The 20,176-nt window shown below is 51.0% G+C and overlaps 2 protein-coding genes across 2 annotated transcripts in view; one reads left to right on the top strand and one right to left on the bottom strand.

Moving 5' to 3' along the window:
• LOC129709006 (P-selectin-like) overlaps positions 1–9,166 on the bottom strand; it is a 28,387-nt gene extending 19,221 nt beyond the window's left edge. Inside the window, exons 1-5 of the mRNA XM_055655135.1 lie at positions 9,008–9,166; positions 7,569–7,668; positions 7,199–7,272; positions 6,843–7,019; positions 1,948–2,124 (exon numbers count right to left, since the gene is read on the bottom strand). Coding sequence (XP_055511110.1) covers positions 1,948–2,124; positions 6,843–7,019; positions 7,199–7,272; positions 7,569–7,668; positions 9,008–9,086 — 607 coding nt within the window. The 5' untranslated portion in view covers positions 9,087–9,166. The remainder of the gene's footprint in view (positions 1–1,947; positions 2,125–6,842; positions 7,020–7,198; positions 7,273–7,568; positions 7,669–9,007) is intronic.
• A 1,259-nt stretch (positions 9,167–10,425) lies between these two features.
• LOC129708966 (zona pellucida sperm-binding protein 3 receptor-like) lies at positions 10,426–17,382 on the top strand. The gene is made up of 5 exons (XM_055655070.1): positions 10,426–10,551; positions 11,289–11,480; positions 14,085–14,181; positions 15,965–16,038; positions 17,028–17,382. The coding sequence occupies exons 1-5, from the start codon at positions 10,506–10,508 to the stop codon at positions 17,204–17,206; spliced, it is 588 nt and encodes a 195-aa protein (XP_055511045.1). The 5' UTR covers positions 10,426–10,505; the 3' UTR covers positions 17,207–17,382.
• The last annotated feature ends 2,794 nt before the right edge of the window (positions 17,383–20,176 follow it).

The following is a 20,176-nucleotide window of genomic DNA, read 5'->3' as shown; positions in this document are numbered from 1 at the left end:
CTCGCACTAATCAAGAATCAGTCTACTTCTGCCTTAAAAATACCCAATGACGAGACTAGACCAGGCTCACTAACCCATTACAGGAAGGATGTGGAGGCTTTGGAAAGGGTGCAGAGCAGGTTGATAAGAACGGTGCCTGGATTAGGGGCTGTTAGCAACAGGGAGAGTTTGCACACATCAGCATTGTTTTCACAAATTCACAAATTATAGTAGAATCAGGCCATTCGGCCCATCAAGTCTACGACTCTTTGGGCGACTGAGGAGACGATTCACGACCGTACAGGCGACATCCCGTTGACCATGTGGCCACAGTCTAGTCGCCTGTAGTCGCCTATAAAAATCGCCTAAGTGGGACAGGCCCTTTAGTTTCAATGAGGTCCCCCCTCAACCTTCTAAACTTCAGCGATTACAGGCCCAGAGCCGACAAACGCTCATCATGTGCTAACCCACTCAATCCTGGAATCATTCTTGTAAACCTCCTCTGGACCCGCTCCAGAACCAGCACATCCTTCCTCAGATATGGGGCCCACATTTGCTCACATTGCTCCCAATGCGGCCTGTCCAGCGCCTCAGCATTACATCCCTGTTTGTGGCCGGGAAGGACTCGATGGGCCGAAGGGCCTGTTCCGTGCTGTGTCTCCAAGGTCTAATGTCTAGTAGATAGGCATCATGGTTGGGGTGGACAATATGGGCCAAAGGGCCTGTTTCTGTGCAATTACACACTATGCTTCTAAAGTCAATGTCAAAGTCAATTTTATTCTTCACATAGAAAAATAGAAAATAGGTGCAGGAGGAGGCCATTCGGCCCTTCGAGCCAGCACCGCCATTCATTGTGATCATGCTGATCGTCCCCAATCAATAACCCGTGCCTGCCTTCTCCCCATATCCCTTGACTCCACTAGCCCCTAGAGCTCTATCTAACTCTCTCTTAAATCCATCCAGTGATTTGGCCTCCACTGCCCTCTGTGGCAGGGAATTCCTCAAATTCACAACTCTCTGGGTGAAAACGTTTTTTCTCACCTCAGTCTTAAATGGCCTCCCCTTTATTCTAATTTTATAATTTTTACGAGATTGATCCCTGGGATGGCAGGACTGTCATATGAGGAAAGATTGAAAAGACTAGGCTTGTATTCACTGGAGTTTAGAAAGATGAGGGGGCATCTTATAGAAACATTTAAAATTATAAAAGGACTGGACAAGCTAGATGCAGGAAAAATGTTCCCAATGTTGGGCGAGTCTTAGAATAAAGGGGAGGTCATTTAAGACTGAGGTGAGAAAAAACATTTTCATCCTGAGAGTTGTGAATTTATGGAATTCCCTGCCACAGAGGGCTAACTTTGTGTCTATCTTCGGTTTAAACCAGCACCTGCAGTTCCTTCCTACATATTCTGACGCAATATCTTACGGTCATGAGCAGAGCTGTTCCCAAACCAAGCTGTGATGTAGCTGTGAGAATGACATTGCTGCTTTGTGCCAAGACAGACTGTGGGCAGCGGTGCCACTTGGACAAGTCCCCCACCCCCCCCCCCCACTACTTCCCCCACCTCCTCCCCTCTCCCCACTTTAACGCTCATCTTCAGCGGGCAGGAGGGTTGGGGGTCATGTGGAGTTCACAGTCCCATCTCACCCGCCCTGTAACCGCACCCTCCCCGTGTGTGTGGGCCAGAGATCCTCACCACCCCCCACCCCATCTCCCACCCGGGGGGGACATGATGGCGCAGCCGGCGAGAGGAGATGATGAGGAGAAGAACAAACAACATTGACCAGAACGGGGAGGGGGGGGTCTCACTGTCGTCCAGCACAACAGCAGCAACAGCCGCTCCACGACCGCCCGCGTCGTTGGTAAAGTGGGTGTAGCCCGGGAGTGGGACAGGGAGCGGAGGGGAGTGTGCAGCAGATGGGCCGAAGGGCCGGTTTCTGTGCCATTACACACTATGCTTCTATCACCTGTACAGTTGGGGGCGGGGTGGCTCCAGTGCCCAGTGTCGGTGCAGGTAATGGTTCTTTCTCCAGTCAAGGTGTAGCCCTGATCACAGGAATAATCGGCCTGTTGTCCGTACGTCCCCTCTCCTCGCGGCCACACAGTGCCATTGGCCACTGGTTGTGGACAGTCACACCGTATTACTGTAAGACAGAGGGTTCATAAGGTCATAAATGATAGGAGAAGAATTAGGCCATTCGGCCCATCGTCTACTCCGCCATTCAATCACGGCATTCTTTCATATGAAGAAAGACTGGATAGACTCGGTTTGTACGGGCTAGAATTTGGAAGATTGAGGGGGGATCTTATAGAAACTTACAAAATTCTTAAGGGCTTGGACAGGCTAGATGCAGGAAGATTGTTCCCGATGTTGGGGAAGTCCAGAACAAGGGGTCTCAGTTTAAGGATAAGGGGGAAATCTTTTAGGACCGAGAGGAGGAAAACTTTTTTCAAACAGAGAGTGGTGAATCTGTGGAATTCTCTGCCGCAGAAGGTAGTTGAGGCCAGTTCATTGGCTGTATTTAAGAGGGAGTTAGATGTGGCCCTTGTGGCTAAAGGGATCGGGGGTATGGAGAGAAGGCAGGTACAGGATACCGAGTTGGATGATCAGCCATGATCATATTGAATGGCGGTGCAGGCTTGAAGGGCCGAATGGTCTACTCCTGCACCTATTTTCTAGTTTCTATGTATCTCGCTCTCTCAACCCAATTCTCCTGCCTTCTCCCCATATCCCCTGATACCCGCACTAATCAAGCAATCGTCTACTTTTGCCTTAAAAATACCCAATGACGAGAATAGACCAGGCTCACTAACCCATTACAGGAAGGATGTGGAGGCTTTGGAAAGGGTACAGAGCAGGTTGAGTAGAGAACGGAAAGAAGTGTGCCTGGATTAGGGGCTGTTAGCGACAGGGAGAGTTTGCACACATCAGCATTGTTTTCGCCTCACAAATTATAGTAGAATCAGGCCATTCGGCCCATCGAGTCTACTCCGCCATCCAATCATGGCTGATCTCTGCCTCCTAATCCCATTTTCCTGCCTTTCCTTTGGACACACCCTCTAATCATGGAGGGGAGCGTGGAAATATCCACGGTTGGCCTCGTTCCGGCAATGAGTTCCACAGATTCACCACCCTCTGACTGCAATTCCTCCACATCCCTTCCTACATGAACACAGAGACCTCTGGTCCTAGACTCACCACATACTGTGATGCAATTTTCTAAGGATGCTCTATCTATGGTTCTCATTATTCTAAAAGGGGCCAGTCCCTGAGGCCATTTGTTCAGACTGGACCCCGTCTTCAACCTACCACCTAGAAGAGATCAAGCTACGGCAAGCCTACCGACAACCGAGAGGTACCCAGAGAGGTCATCGGAGACCTGACGTCCCAGGAACACCTACGACAACCTACGTCCACCGACGACAAGCTACGGTGTCCAAAGTCATGGGCGGTGTGCGTGCCAATTCAGTCGCGGCGAGTTCCTAAGTCTACAATGAGCTCGTTGGTCTTGACCATGTGGCCTTGGAGTCGCCTTAAGGGTCAGGTTGTTGTCAACGCACCATGCACTAAGTGCTGGATCCCTCCAAGTCCTGGATGTAGGCCAGCTCTAGGGGCGTTGTTGCTGATTCAGCCAATCACCGTTATTGATAGGGGACGATCATCTGCACATACTTGATGATGGTGTTCTAGTACCATGTCAGATGGTGTGCAGTCATAGGTGAGAGAGGAGTAGAGTAAGGGGGCTCAGCACACAGCCCTGAGGAACGCCGGTGTTCAGGGTGAGGGTTGAAGAGGTGTGCTTGTCTAACCTCACAGACTGGGGTCTGTTGGTTAGAAAGTCCAGTATCCAGTTGCAGAGGGAGGGGTCGATGCCCAGGTTACGAAGTTTGGTGATCAGTTTTGATGGAATAATGGTGTTGAATGCTGAGCTGTAATCGATGAACAGCATTCTTACATAAGTGTCTCTGTTGTCAAGGTGGGAGAGGGCGGAGTGAAGTGCCGTTGAGATGGCATCCTCCGTACTCCTGTTCTTGCGGTAGGCAAACTGATAGGGATCCAGTGTGGGGGGTAGGCAGCTTTTGAGGTGTGCCAGGACCAGCCTCTCGAAGCACCTGGTGATGTAGGGGGTAAGTGCAACTGGGCGGAAGTCGTTGAGGCTTGCCGCAGTGGAGTGTTTTGGCACTGGCACGATGGAGGTGGCTTTAAGGCAAGTGGGGACAACTGCTTGGGCAAGTGACAGGTTGAAGATGTCAGTCCAGACGTCTGTCAGCTGCGCAGCACAGGCCCTGAGGACGCGGTGGGGGGGGGGGGCCCGGGGTGTGCACCAGATGGGCGAAGCAGTTTCTGTGCCTTACGTGCTTAGTCCTACTGTACAGTGCACGTACACGTCGCAGTTAATGGGGTGAGTGTAGCCCTGATCACAGGAATAATTTGGTGTTGTCCGTACGTCCCCTCTCCTCGCTGATGCCTGTCTCGCCATCGGCCCTGTTGTGGCGGCCACACCGTATTACTCCTAAGGAAGGAGGGTCATAAGGATAAATGATAGGAGGGAATGAGGCCATTCGGAGGGTCGTAGTCCGCCATGATCATGGATGATCTCTGCCACCTAATCCCATTTTCGGAGTTGTTCTTGAAGTGCTCCTCAATCCTGAGCTTATGGAATCAAGAGGGAGTAGATGTCCGCCTTAGCTAAAGGGATCCGGGGCCTTGGCCTCCACAGAAGGCTGTGGCAATGAGTTCCGAGATTGGACCACCCTCTGACTAAATCAATTGAATCCACATCCACTCTATCTAAGGTTCTCATTATTCTAAAAGGGGCCTGTCCCACTATTTTCTATGTTTCGGTGACTCGACCCCGTCTACAACAACCCACCACCTCCTGGCCTTCTCCCCACGGCAAGCTACCGACAACCGACGACCCATTAGGACGTCCACCTACGACCGCACCTACGACAACCTACGTCCACCCGCGACAAGCTACGTCCCTGTCGGCGACAACTGAAGACAATTCAGTCGCCGGTACCTAACGCACGGTACGTAGGTAGTCACCAATGGACTTCACCAAAGTCAGCAGCGGCAACAACCTACATCACCTGGCGACAACCTACGACAACACCTATGTCAGGAGAAGTCAAGCTATGCTCATTGGCATCCAGCCAACTGTTGCCGAAAATGTTTGAACATTTCAAAATCCAGCGGCGACCAGAAAGACGCTACGACTCTTTGGGCGACTGAGGAGACGATTCACGACCGTACAGGCGACATCCCGTTGACCATGTGGCCACAGTCTAGTCGCCTGTAGTCGCCTATAAAAATCACCCAAGTGGGACAGGCCCTTTAGTTTCAATGAGGTCCCCCCTCAACCTTCTAAACTTCAGCGATTACAGGCCCAGAGCCGACTAACGCTCATCATGTGCTAACCCACTCAATCCTGGAATCATTCTTGTAAACCTCCTCTGGACCCGCTCCAGAACCAGCACATCCTTCCTCAGATATGGGGCCCACATTTGCTCACATTGCTCCCAATGCGGCCTGACCAGCGCCTCAGCATTACATCCCTGTTTGTGGCCGGGAAGGACTCGATGGGCCGAAGGGCCTGTTCCGTGCTGTGTCTCCAAGGTCTAATGTCTAGTAGATAGGCATCATGGTTGGGGTGGACAATATGGGCCAAAGGGCCTGTTTCTGTGCAATTACACACTATGCTTCTAAAGTCAATGTCAAAGTCAATTTTATTCTTCACATAGAAAAATAGAAAATAGGTGCAGGAGGAGGCCATTCGGCCCTTCGAGCTAGCACCGCCATTCATTGTGAACATGCTGATCGTCCCCAATCAATAACCCGTGCCTGCCTTCTCCCCACATCCCTTGACTCCACTAGCCCCTAGAGCTCTATCTAACTCTCTCTTAAATCCATCCAGTGATTTGGCCTCCACTGCCCTCTGTGGCAGGGAATTCCTCAAATTCACAACTCTCTGGGTGAAAACGTTTTTTCTCACCTCAGTCTTAAATGGCCTCCCCTTCATTCTAATTTTATAACTTTTACGAGATTGATCCCTGGGATGGCGGGACTGTCATATGAGGAAAGATTGAAAAGACTAGGCTTGTATTCACTGGAGTTTAGAAAGATGAGGGGGCATCTTATAGAAACATATAAAATTATAAAAGGACTGGACAAGCTAGATGCAGGAAAAATGTTCCCAATGTTGGGCGAGTCTTAGAATAAAGGGGAGGTCATTTAAGACTGAGGTGAGAAAAAACATTTTCATCCTGAGAGTTGTGAATTTATGAAATTCCCTGCCACAGAGGGCTAACTTTGTGTCTATCTTCGGTTTAAACCAGCACCTGCAGTTCCTTCCTACATATTCTGACGCAATATCTTACGGTCATGAGCAGAGCTGTTCCCAAACCAAGCTGTGATGTAGCTGTGAGAATGACATTGCTGCTTTGTGCCAAGACAGACTGTGGGCAGCGGTGCCACTTGGACAAGTCCCCCCCACCCCACCCCCCCCCCACCTCCTCCCCTTCCCCCTTTAACCCCCCAGGAGGGGGGGACATGTGGGTTCACGCATCTCACCCGCCCTGCGAGCACCCTCCCCGTGTGTGTGGGAGAGATCCTCACCACCACCCACATTGACCAGAACGCGGGGGGGGGGGGGGGGGGTCTCACTGTCGTCCAGCACAAACAGCAGCAACGGGGCCGCTCCATGGGGGGCCTCACTGTCGTCGTTGTTAAAGCTGCTGTAGCCCGGGACTGGGACAGGGAGAGGAAGAGGGGGGGGCCCGGGGTGGGGGGGGGGGGGGGTGTGCACCAGATGGGCCGAAGGGCCGGTTTCTGTGCCATTACACACTATGCTTCTATCACCTGTACAGTTGGGGGCGGGGTGGCTCCAGTGCCCAGTGTCGGTGCAGGTAATGGTTCTTTCTCCAGTCAAGGTGTAGCCCCGATCACAGGAATAATCGGCCTGTTGTCCGTACGTCCCCTCTCCTCGCGGCCACACAGCACCATTGGCCACTGGTTGTGGACGGCCACACTGTATTACTGTAAGACAGAGACACAAACCTGTCACACCCATGGTAAAGGGGCAGTATTCCTCCTTGCCACCTTCCCCTCGGCTAACGATGAACCATTCTACATTTCCATTCAGCTTCGCCCCCTTTGATCTGTCACCCCCTCCCTTCCCCCGGTCCCAGTGACAGGAATGTCCAGTGGTCACTCACTTTGACACCGAATGTTGAACTTGGACCATCCCACATGAGTGCAGAGTATCCGTGAACTGCCAAACAGCTCGTAGCTGGAAGAACAAACAGGTGGACACAGAAATGTCCCGTTTATATAAATATATATTCACTGAGTCACACAGCACGGAAACAGGCCCTTCAGCCCAACCCTTCCATGCCGACCAACATGTCCCATCTACACTAGTCCCATTTGGCCCAAATCCATCCAACCCTCTCCTATCTATGTACCCGTCCAAATGTCCTTCACATGTTGTGATAGTCCCTGCCTCTACTGCCATGTTGTATGAAGGGCCAATCCCATGTGAAGAGTCTGTACTGTAACACGGTGTGCTGGTGAATTACTGCTTACCCTTTATTGCAGCGGTAATGGACCCATTGGCGAAAGCTGTAGTCGTTCCCAATGTGGATCCCGTTCTCTAGTCTTGGTGGTTCACCACAATCTACAGCTTCTGAAAACACAAACACACACACCACATTCACTTCACCCACACTCGTGTGATTAGTTGCTACTCCATTCCCATTTTAACTCTTTTATCCATTCTCACGTGTCGGCCTGCCCAACGCACAAACAACGTGCAGAATGAACGTTGCCTCGTTAATCACTCAATATCTTTGCACCTTTTTCAACCCCAAATTACTTTATTCTTGCCTCACCTATCCATGTTCTCCACAGATGCTGCCTGACCCGCTGAGTTACTCCAGCACTCTGTGTCTATCTTGGGCATAAAGCAGCATCTGCAGTTCCTTCCTACACATGTACAGGACAGGATTAGAAGGATACGGAGCCAACTATGGCCCATGTAGATGGGGCATGTTGGGCTAGTTGGGCCGAAGGGCCTGTTTCCGCGCAGTGTTAGTCTCTGAAATCAACGTTAGTTCATAAGGTCATGGGATAGGTACAGAATTGGGCCATTTCAAGATAGTTTGTTTGCAAGAGAGAGTTAGATTTAGCTCTTAGGGCTAACGGAATCAAGGGATATGGGGAGAAAGCAGGAACGGGGTACTGATTGTGGATGATCAGCCATGATCGTATTGAATGGCGGTGCTGGCTCGAAGGGCTGAATGGATCTACTGGTGCATTTTATTTTAGTTTCTATGTTTCCATTCGGCCCATCAAGTCTACTGCAACATTCAATCATGGCTGATCTATCTCTCCCTCCTAACCCCATTCTCCTGCCTTCTACCCGTAACCTCTGACACCCGCACTAATCAAGAATCTATCTATCTCTGCCTGAAATATATCCACTGACTTGTGGCCTCTACAGCCGCCTATGGCAAAGAATTCCACAGATTCACCAGCCGCGGGGAGCGGGGAGACCGTGGGGCCGCCTCTCGCTGCGTTACTCTAGCGCCGCTCCCCCAAGAAGGGGGGGGGGGGGGTAAATGCTGCCCGACCCACTGAGTTCCTCCAGCACTCTGTGAAAAGTCACCTAGCACTTTATATCTTCCCATGGTAAATCCGGCACCTGCAGTTCCTTGTGCCTCCTTTCATCCAGGTGATCTCTACTCACAGGTGTCAGGGTCGTCGGTGTGTGGGGGTGGGGGTGACGACGGCAGAGGGCCGGGGCAGTGCGGGCGTACCGTCTGCACCCCCCTAACCCCAACCCCTACACTCCCGTCCCCTGCCCCACGTACACACCCACCCGTGCCTTCTGCCCCACCAACACTGACGGAGCCGCGCCACCATCCACCGGTTCCCTCTAATCCCAGTCCGGTCGTGAAATATATCACAGGCGCTTCACCGCTGCCCCGAGGGAGGGGGGAGGGGGGAGGGGTCCGGGGTCTCACCGTCGCTCCGGACAACGGCCCCGCACAACAGCAGCAGCAGCAGCAGCAGCGGCGGCGATAATCTCAACACCCGCTCCATGATGTCCACTGTAGCCACTGCCGTTGCCTCTCTCTACTCTGCAGCCGCCGGCCCCGACAAGGGATGTCTCCACAGGGGTGGGACCGGGGACACGAGTGGGCGGCGGGTGAGAGGGAGGAGGAGGAGAGAGAGAGAGAGAGAAGGGTGATAGAGAATAGAGAGAGATTGGAGATGATCAGCCATGATCACATTGAATGGCGGTGCTGGCTCGACGGGCCGAATGGCCTACTCCTGCACCTATTGTCTGTTGCCCCCTCAACCTCTGGTACATGGGGAAACAATCCATTTGCCAAACCTCGTGTTAGAGACGACACCGTGTAATCCAGGGTACACAAAAATGCTTGAGAAATTTAGCGGGTGCAGCAGCATCTATGGAGCGAAGGAAATAGGCAACGTTTCGGGCCGAACCCCTTCTTCGCTCCATAGATGCTGCTGCACCCGCTGAGTTTCTCCAGCACTTTTGTGTACCTTCGATATTCCAGCATCTGCAGTTCCTTCTTAAACACTGTAATCCAGGCACCGTGCTGGTAAAACAGCGGGGCGGGCAGCATCTCTGGGGAGAAGGAATTGGTGACATTTCGGGAATGGTCTCGACCCGAAACGTCACCTGTCGACCCGAAACGTCACCTGTCGACCCGAAACGTCTGAAGAAGGGTTTCGGCCCGAAACGTTGCCTATTTCCTTCGCTCCATAGATGCTGCCTGAGCTTTTCTGTGTAACCGCTGAGTTACTCCAGCACTCTGTGTCTATCTTCGGCATAAAGCAGCATCTGCAGTTCCTTCCTACACATGAACAGGACAGGATTAGAAGGACACGGAGCCAACTATGGCCCATGTAGATGGGGCATGTTGGGCTAGTTGGGCCGAAGGGCCTGTTTCCGCGCAGTGTTAGTCTCTGAAATCAACGTTAGTTCATAAGGTCATGGGATATGTACAGAATTGGGCCATTTCAAGATAGTTTGTTTGCAAGAGAGAGTTAGATTTAGCTCTTAGGGCTAACGGAATCAAGGGATATGGGGAGAAAGCAGGAACGGGGTACTGATTGTCGATTTTTTTTTAGTTTCTATGTTTCCATTCGGCCCATCAAGTCTACTGCAACATTCAATCATGGCTGATCTACCTCTCCCTCCTAACCCCATTCTCCTGCCTTCTCCCCGTAACCTCTGACACCCGCACTAATCAAGAATCTATCTACCTCTGCCTGAAATATATCCACTGACTTGTGGCCTCTACAGCCGCCTGTGGCAAAGAATTCCACAGATTCACCAGCCCCGAGGAGCGGGGAGACCGTGGCGCCGCCTCTCGCTGCGTTACTCTAGCGCCGCCCCAGCAAGTGCTGTATATGGGGGTGGGTGGGCCGGGCTGGGGTCGGGGTGAGGGGGGGAGAGGCCACACTCGCGACCGCTGAGACTCGGTGGCGATGCGGCGTCTCCTGAGCCTCGTGTTGTTGGTGGCGGCGGTGGCCGGTGAGGCGGACCTGACCCGGGGGAGAGAAGAGGGTGGAGGGGGGAGGAGGAGGGGGGAAGAGAGGGTAAAGAAGGGGAGTGGGTGGGGGGGGGGGGGGTTGTGGGTGGGCAGTAGGGCGACGGGGGAGAGGCAACTGTTCCCATGTTGGGATCCCCTCCCGTCCCGGGACCCCCTCCCCAGCTCCTACCCCTCCTCGCCCCTCTGCGGCCATTCCCCGCACAGCCCGTCGCATCCCGCTCATATCTGCCGTATCCCTCCAATCCCTGCATATACACGCGCCTGCCTAAAAGCCTCTTAAACGCCACGATGGTATCTGCCTCTACAACCACACCCCCCCCCCCCCCCCCCCCCCCACACACACACACACACACACACACACACAGTACCCCCCCCCCCCTCCTCCCCCCCCCCCCCACCCTCCCAAACCCTCTCCAGATCTCCTCATGGGCTCCATGGACATTTCTCCCCCCCCCCCCCACCCCCCTCCCACACTGTTCCTCTCCACTAGGCTCATCACTTACCCTTATCTCCCCTGGTTCCCCTATATCCCCCATCCCCAATCCTTTCAATCCCCATCTACTTCTGAACAAAGGTCTCCACCCAAAACGCCACCCACTCCTCAACCCACAGATGTTGCCTGACCCGCTGAATTACTCCAGCACTCTGTGTCTGTGTAAATGATAACTGTTGTCAGATTTCCACATCCACTGAGCGGGATTGTGTGTTTCTTTCCAAGCTGACTGTGACAGCCCCCCGCACCTGGAGAACGGTTCCCCCGTCGGCGAGTTCCTCCCCTCAGCGACGTTCCCCGTGGGCACCAAGGTGTTCTACACCTGCCTCGCAGGGCACGTCCTGCAGGAGGGCAGCTCCGGCTTTGTCAGCTGCGAAGAAAATGAAACTTGGTCCTCACTTGAAGCCACTTGTGCACGTAAGTGATCCGGGCAATGGCCAGTACACCTGTACACCTGCCCCAAACACACCTGTACACCTGCCCCAAACACACCTGTGCACCTGCCCCAAACACACCTGTACACCTGCCCCAAACACAACACACACCTGTACACCTGCCCTATCCCCACCTGCTCACAGCTTCCCCAGCTGGAGCAGGTATCCATCCACAGAGTCGTGGTGTGGTGGAGTTACAGGTGCAACACGTCCACACTGACCACCATGTCTAGTTTTAATGCCCTTTCTCAGGGGAACAGACTGACCATAATCACTCACACTCACCCCTAGTCTCCCACTCGCTGACACACATGCGCACGCACACACTCACACTAATTAATTCCCTTGCTCACACCCCCACCCCCACACACCTCTCTCTCGCCAGGTTGTTGCAACATTGGGCAATGGCAGTTCAACACGGAGCCGTGTGGAGGCCGGGCAGGGCGTGTGTTGGTCAGAGCAGCGATCAGGAGAATGGTTCAACCTGGCTGTGGATTCACAGTCACCCCACACTCCGGGACAGAGCCACGGAAGTTTGGATATTAAGGAAAAACAGGGACGTGGTATCCGTGCAGGAAAGTGACACAGACGTAACGGTTGTCCTGATCTTATGGAACACCAGAGGGGGACAGGGCCGAAGGGCCTGCCTTGCTTCCAGAGTTCTAGTCTTTGTCCCTCCCCGCGGCATGTCAATGTCAAGTCAATGTCAACATGGGAGAAGCAAACATGATAATGGGAGCCGAGGATAGTGTTGCCAAAGGGAGCTGGTGGTTATATTTAGACGGTAGACTTGCGGGGGGCAGGGGGATTAATACACCGGCTGTTCCATAGAGCAGGCCAAGGGCAGCCTACACATGCCTGTGATTACATGATGCCAAGGAAGGTGAAGGGTGAAACCAATGACATCTGAGATTCGCCTCCAGTGGAGTAGACCTTTGTATGGGTGAACAACAACTGAACCATCCTACACAAGTGTAAAAACGAACGCACACCTCCACATTCAGGGACAGTTTCTTCCTGGCAGTCATCAGGCAACTGAAATATCCTACCACAACTAGAGAGCGGTCCTGTACTACTATCTACCTCATTGGTGATCCTCGGACTATCTTTGATTGGACTTTGCTGGCTTTACCTTGCACTAAACGTTATTCCCTTATCATGTATCTGTACACTGTGGACGGCTCGATTGTAATCATGTATTGTATTTCCGCTGACTGGTTAGCACGCAACAAAAGCTTTTCACTGTACATCGCTACTCCTGTCTCTCTCTCTCTTTCTCCTCTTGAGACCCCGCTGTACATGTCCCTCTCCCTGTAACCACAGATGGAGAGGAAATGTTGATCTCACACTGCAAGCTTTGAATGTTTGGTCCAGACACCAAAAACACCCTACAAATAAATATCCACAGGACAGTTCACACCCTCGTCATTCTCTCTTCTCCTCTCTCCTATAAAAGCTTGAGAGAATGAATGGGAGAGAGAGAATGAGAGAGAGAAGACAATGTAAGCCTGCCCAACCCTTCCCTGTTGCTAATCCTCCCTAGTGTAAACAGGAGGGTCAAGTCCTACAGAGCTAGTCACACACACACACACAGACACACACACACACACACAGACACACACACAGGCACACACAGGCACACACACACACACACACACACACACACACAGACACACACACACACACACAGACAGACACAGACAGATACACACACACACAGACAGACACACACAGACACACACACACACACACACAGACAGACACACACAGACACACACACACACACACACACACAGACACACACACACACACACACACACACACACACACACACACACACACACACACAGACAGACACACATATACACACACACACACACACACACACACACACACACACACACAGACACACACAGACACAGACACACACACACAGACACACACACACACACACACACAGACACAGACAGACACACATAGACAGACACACACAGACAGACACACACACACACACAGACAGACACACACACACACAACATGTAAAACAACAGTACAGGAGGATGAGGGGTGATCTTATAGAAGTAGACAAATCATGAGAAGAATAGATCGGATAAAGTTGCCCAGAGGAGCAGCATCGAGAACCTGACGACATTGGTTTAAGGTGAGGAGGGAAAGATTAAATAGGAACCTGAGGAGGTCACTTTCTTTACACAAAGGGCGGTGGGTGTATGGAACAAGGTGATTGAGGCAGGGACTATCATAATATTTAAGAGACACTTGGACAGGTACATGGATAGGACAGGCTTGGAGGAGTATGGGTCAAACATGGGTGGTGGGGCATGTTGGCTGGGGTAGGCAAGTTGGGCTGAAGGCCTCTTTTCCACACTGTATCACTCTATGACTAGTGTAGATTGGGACATGTTGGTCGGCATGGGCAAGTTGGGCTGAAGGGCCTGTTTCCATTCTGTATGGCTCAATGGCCCTAATTCTGGTTATGTCAGTATTAAGCACCATTTTTAAATTGATTTTGAGATGTACTGCATTGAGATTTTTTGTTGCAATTTCTAATTGTGTTTTCACTATGCAGGAATCGAGTGTGATGGTCTAGGCGAGATTGAGAATGGGTTCTTTGAGGCACCATCTACTACTTTTGGAAGTATAGCAGTTTATCATTGTGATGAAGGGTGAGTGTGCAGGAGAGCAAGGTGACATTTCTGCTATATATAGGGCGGCACGGTGGTGCAGCGGGTAGAGCTGCTGTCTCGCAGCGTCAGAGACCCGGGTTCGATCCTGACCATGGGTGCTGTCTGTAGGAAGTTTGTACGTTCTACCTGACTCTGAGTGCTCCGGTTTCCTCCCACATTCCAAAGAAGTGCAGGTTTGTACAGGAAAGAACTGCAGATGCAGGTTTAAACTGAAGATAGACACATAATGCAGGAGTAACTCAGTGGGACAGGCAGCTACTCTGGAGCGAAGGAATGGGTGACCCTTAGAAGGGTCTCAACCCAAAACGTCACCCATTCAATCTCTCCAGAGGTGCTGCCTGTCCCGCTGAGTTACTCCAGCTTTTTGTGTCTACCAGGTATGAAGGTTAATTGGCTTCGGTAAATTTTTTCGTCATGTGTTGGATAGAACTAGTGTACAGGGTGATCGCTGGTCGGCATGGACCTGTTGGGCCGAAGGGCCAGCATCCATATCCTGACCCTCTCCCTACCCCAGTGAGTTGCTCCAGCACTTTGTGTCTATTGTTAGTCACAGGCGGATACATGTGAAGGGGGGGGGAGATGACTGGCAGATGGGTGGAGTAGTTGACAAAATGCAGAAGTGAAAAGGAGAAATGGTGTCAGATAAGCAGATGAGACAAGAGTCAAGAGAGTTTATTGTCATGTGTTCCAGATAGAACAATTCCATTCTTGCTTGCTGCAACACAACAGAATATTGTAGGCATAAATACAGAACAGATCAGTGTGTCCATATGAGGAGTGAAATGTAGGCAAAGAGTAGGTGCGGGCGGGGGTCACAAGGTCATATGTGATAGGAGCAGAATTAGGCCATTCGGCCCATCCAGTCTACTCCGCCATTCAATCACGGCTGATCTATCTCTCCCTCCGAACCCCATTCTCTTGCCTTCTCCCCATAACCTCCGACACCCGTACTAATCAAGAATCTATCTCTGCCTTAAAAATATCCATTGACTTGGCCTCCACAGCCGTCTGTGGCAAAGAATTCTACAGATTCACCACCCTCTGACTAAATAAATTCCTCCTCGTCTCCTTCCTAAAGGAATGTCCTATTTTTCTGAGGCTGTGACCTCTAGTCCTAGAATCATGGCTGATCTATCTCTCCCTCTCAACGCCATTCTCCTGCCTTCTCCCCTGACACAGATGAAGAAGTGAGTGACTCACGTCTGATGTCCTGGATATCTTTAGTTTAGTTTAGAGATACAGCGCAGAAACAGGCCCTTCGTCCCACTGAGTCCGCGCCGACCAGCGATCCCTGCACACTAACACAATCCTACACACACTAGGGACAATTTTACATTCATACCAAGCCAATTAACCTACAAACCCATACGTCTTTGGAGTGTGGGAGGAAACCGGAGCACCCGGAGAAAACCCACGCAGGTCACGGGGAGACCGTACAAACTCCGTACAGACAGTACCCACAGTTGGGATGGAATCTGGGTCTCTGGCGCTGTGAGGCAGCAGCTCTACCTGCTGCACCACCGTGCCGTCCCTGTTCTGTACTGTTCCATGTTCTGTGTCACTGGATCTGGAGCCAGAGCTGCCTCTCACTGTGCTCTGGCAGTGTGGAACACTGGCAGGGGGAGGTGGAAGGAGGGGGGGGGGGGGGGGGGGGGGGGGGGGGGAGGGGTGGGGGAGGAGGGTTGGGGGGGGAGCAGACGTTCACAGTGAAGTCTCAAACTTCTTGCAGCTTTTGACACGATGTTTGGTTTTGTTTTGGCAGATACAAGATGATCGGCAGAGGTTTGCGTTTGTGCGGTCCCAGGGGGTGGACGGGTCAGGTCCCAACCTGCCGAGGTCAGTCAGCCCGTCACGCTCTCACAGTGCCAGCCTCACCTTCCTTATTGAACCAATCACCGGCTTAAAGCACAGACAGGCAGCATCTCTGGAGAGAAGGAATGGGTGATGTTTCAGTCTGAAGAAGGGTTTCGACCCAAAACGTCACCCATTCCTTCTCTCCAGAGATGCTGCCTGTCCTGCTGAGTTACTCCAGCATTTTGTGTCTATGTTTTGTGTAAACCAGCATCTGCAGTTCCTTCCTAAACTTTTTCACGCAGATGTACAGGGCGATCGTAGATTGCTAACACTCGTACTAATCAAGAATCTATCTATCTCTGCCTTAAAAATATCCACTGACTTGGCCTCCACAGCCGTCCCTGGTAATGAATTCCACAGATTCATCACCCTCTGACTAAAGAGATTCCTCCTCATCTTTCTAAACATTCGTCCTTTTATTCTGAGGCTGTGCCCTCTGGTCCCAAGATTTTCCCACTAGTGGAAACATCCTCTCCACATCCACTCTATCCAGGCCTTTCATTATTCAGTAAGTTTCAATTAGGTCCCCCCTCATTCTTCGAAACTCCAGCGAGTACAGGCCCAGTGCCAACAAACGCTCACCATAGATTCATTCCTGAGATCATTCTTGGAAACCTCCTCTGGACCCTCTCCAGAGCAGCACATCCTTCCTCAGATATGGTGCCAAAAATTGCTCACAATATTCCAAATGGGGCCAGACCTACGCCTTATAGAGCCTCGTGTTTAAGAAGGAACTGCAGATGCTGGAAAAATTGAAAGTAGACAAAAATGCTGGAGAAACTCAGCATTTCGTGACGTTTCGGGTCGAGACCCTTCTTAAGAGCCTCAGCATTACATCCCTTTTTTTGTACACAAGCCCTCTCAAAATACATGGCAGATTGCGTTTGCTTTCTTTACTACCGATTGGACATTCAGGAAGCAAAGTACCTGACTATAAACCGGAAACGCTCACCTGTCATTCTTTGTCCTAGTGTCCACTGTATCCAGAATTATCAATGAGGTGATAAGGCAGGGCCACCAGCTGATCACCAAGGAGGAGAGCGTGATCAAGTCGTACTACCACCTCCTGGAGAACGAACGAGAGGTCCTGAGGATGAAGGAGAAGGTTCTCGAAAACTTAGAGAAGTACGCCAATGAAAATCTCCTCTAAAGCTTTCTGATTTGTCATTATTATACCTTGAAATGGAATCATCAGGTTGCATTGTAGATGTGTTCTGTCCAAACCTGAGGAATTGTCACCTTGTTGAAATCAATTGCATGTCTATTTGTGTCATCTGATTCTCTCTTGTAGGATCCAATAAAATTATATTGAGTTTGGCGACAAAGCTTCTGACGTTTACACTTACCGAGCTTTAATCTCATTTAATCTTTTCTCAGCGTAGACTATACTTGGCACCTTCCAATAGGCATAAAGTTTAGGCTCTGGAACACAGAGTGCTGGAGTAACTCAGCGGGCAGGCAGCGTCTGTGGAGAACATGGATAGGTGACGTTTCAAGTCAGGATCTTTATACAGACTGAGCCGTTCCTATCCACGTTTCTGTCCAAATGTCGTGTAAATTTTGTTATACCAGCCTCAACTACCTCCTCTGGCAGCTCGTTCCATACACCCACCTGTGTGAAAAAAATGCCCCTCAGGTTCCCATTAAACTCTAAAGATGTGTAGGTTTATTGGCTTGGTGTAATTGTAAATCGTCCCTTGTGCGTGTAGGATAGTGTTAGTGTGCGGGGATCGCTGGTCGGCACGGACGAGCTGGGCTGAAGGGCCTGTTTTTGAGACGTTTGGCTCTCTGTCTAATTAGTGCCTTACATCTGGCAATAATTAAAGTTCAGGCATCTTACAGATTTAACAGACATATCCACCATATAAACAAGCTGTGAACACTCACAGAATATAAAACGCAATGGGAATTGTAATGATCTCATTCCTGGCTGCACTCAATATTGGGATTGTTTACACCTGCGAACATCAGCAGCCTCTGGTCATCGACAAAGAACGGAATTCCAAACGCTGGAATCACATTTGTCAGCAGCGATAAAGCTTCATATTCAACATCGATTTTGTAGATTAGTTTAGATATACAGCTCGGAAACAGGCCCTTCGGCCCACCGAGTCCATGCCGACCAGCGATCCCCGCACCCTAACACTATCCTACACACACGAGGGACAATTTACAATTATATCAAGCCAATTAACCTACACATCTTTATTGTGCGGGAGGAAATTGGAGCACCCAGAGAAAACCCACGCAGTCACAGGGAGAACATACAAACTCCGTACAGACAGCACCCATAGTCAGGATCAAACCCGGGTCCCTGGCACTGTGAGGCAGCAGCTCTACCCGCTGCACCACTGATTTGTTGGTATGTCTGAGTGCGTATGTACTGATGGAGTTCCCATGGGCGTGAAGCCTAGTCCTGGTTGAGGGTGGAGCTTGTGGGATTTGGCCAGTGTTCCGGGACTAACAATAGTTGGTCAGCACTGCAGCCAAACCGTAATAATGGGGCAGAGAAACCAAACCTGATAGCAGGCCGTGGTTCCATTCAAGCACTGAGTTTCACAGCTCTTCTCATGCAACTGAACCGTCCTCTCACCAATTAGAGAGCGGTCCGGACCTCCTACCTACCTCATTGGAGACCCGCGGACTATCTTTAATGAGACTTTTCCTTGCACTAAACGTTATTCCCTTTATCCTGCATCTGTACACTGTGGGCGGCTTGAGTGTAATCATGTATTGTCTTTCTGCTGACTGGATGGCACGCAACAATAGAAAATAGGTGAAGGAGTAGGCCATTCGGCCCTTCAAGCCAGCACCACCACTCGATGTGATCATGGCTGTACAACATAGAAAATAGGTGCAGGAGTAGGCCATTCGGCCCTTCGAGCCTAAAACAAAAAAGATTTCCACTTTACCTCGGTACAGATGACTATACAAACTAAACCAAACTAAACTAAACTCATCTGAGCCGGCTGCCTTTGTTCTGGAGAGCTGTTAGGTTTCCCGAGCTGTGTTGGATCTGGAGTATTTTCCCTGCGTTATACGCTCACTTAAATGACAATCAACTGGTGAAAACATTGAGTTTGCAAACTGTTGCCAATTCCCACTGCCAACACTGCGTTGATCTACAGAGAACAGGAAATGGAACAATGCAGGTTGCAACAAAAGCAGGAAATTGTGAAAATCCTTAGAGCACTGAGAAGTTGCTCCTAGCCTTTTCCTCGCCAACGTGCGCTCACTGGCAAACAAAATTGATGAACTCCGGCTAAGGATCACCTCCCACAACTGGATGAAAGACTGCAACATCCTGATCTTCACGGAAACTTGGCTCAACACCGACGTTCCTGACAGCGCCATCCAGCTAACGGGGCGTCATTTACTCCGAGCGGACAGGACAACAGACTGTGGTAAGACCAGAGGTGGGGGTCTGTGCATTTATGTAAATAAAGCATGGTGCACGGACTCCACCATCATCGAGAGTCACTGCTCAGCTAACCTTGAGTTCCTCTTGGTTAGATGCAGACCGTTCTATCTGCCCAGAGAGTTCACCTCCACTGTTGTGACTGCAGCCTATATCCCTCCTGATGCTAATGCCAAGCTTGCAATGAAAGAGCTGCTGCATACTCAATCAACAGACGCACAACCCCGAGGCAGCCTTCATTGTTGCGGGTGACTTCAATCACTCCAACCTGAAGACTGTACTCCCCAAATTCCACCAACATGTATCCTTCCCCACTAGAGTCGACAAGACACTGGACAAAGTCTACACCAACATGGCTGAAGCTTACAAAGCCATCTCCCTCCCCCACCTTGGTCAGTCTGATCACGTCTCATTGTTCCTGCTCCCTAAGTACTCCCCACTCATCAGACGGGTTAAACCAACTGTGAGGACAGTTAAAGTCTGGTCAGAGGAGGCGGACTCCACACTTCAGTATTGTTTTGGAAACACTGACTGGAAGGCGTTTGCAGCCCAGGCCACCCTTGACTCCCACACGGACATTGATTCCTACACATCCTCTGTTCTGGACTTTATAAACTCCACCATCAATAGTGTCACCTCCCTCAAACAGGTGACCGTATTCCCGAATCAGAAGCCATGGGTGAACAGCGAGGTCAGGCTACT

This window comes from Leucoraja erinacea, chromosome 24 (assembly GCF_028641065.1).
Source record: "Leucoraja erinacea ecotype New England chromosome 24, Leri_hhj_1, whole genome shotgun sequence".
Lineage (NCBI taxonomy): Eukaryota > Metazoa > Chordata > Chondrichthyes > Rajiformes > Rajidae > Leucoraja > Leucoraja erinaceus.
Note: the sequence above shows the minus strand (reverse complement) of the source record. Positions and strands in the feature narration are given on the sequence as shown.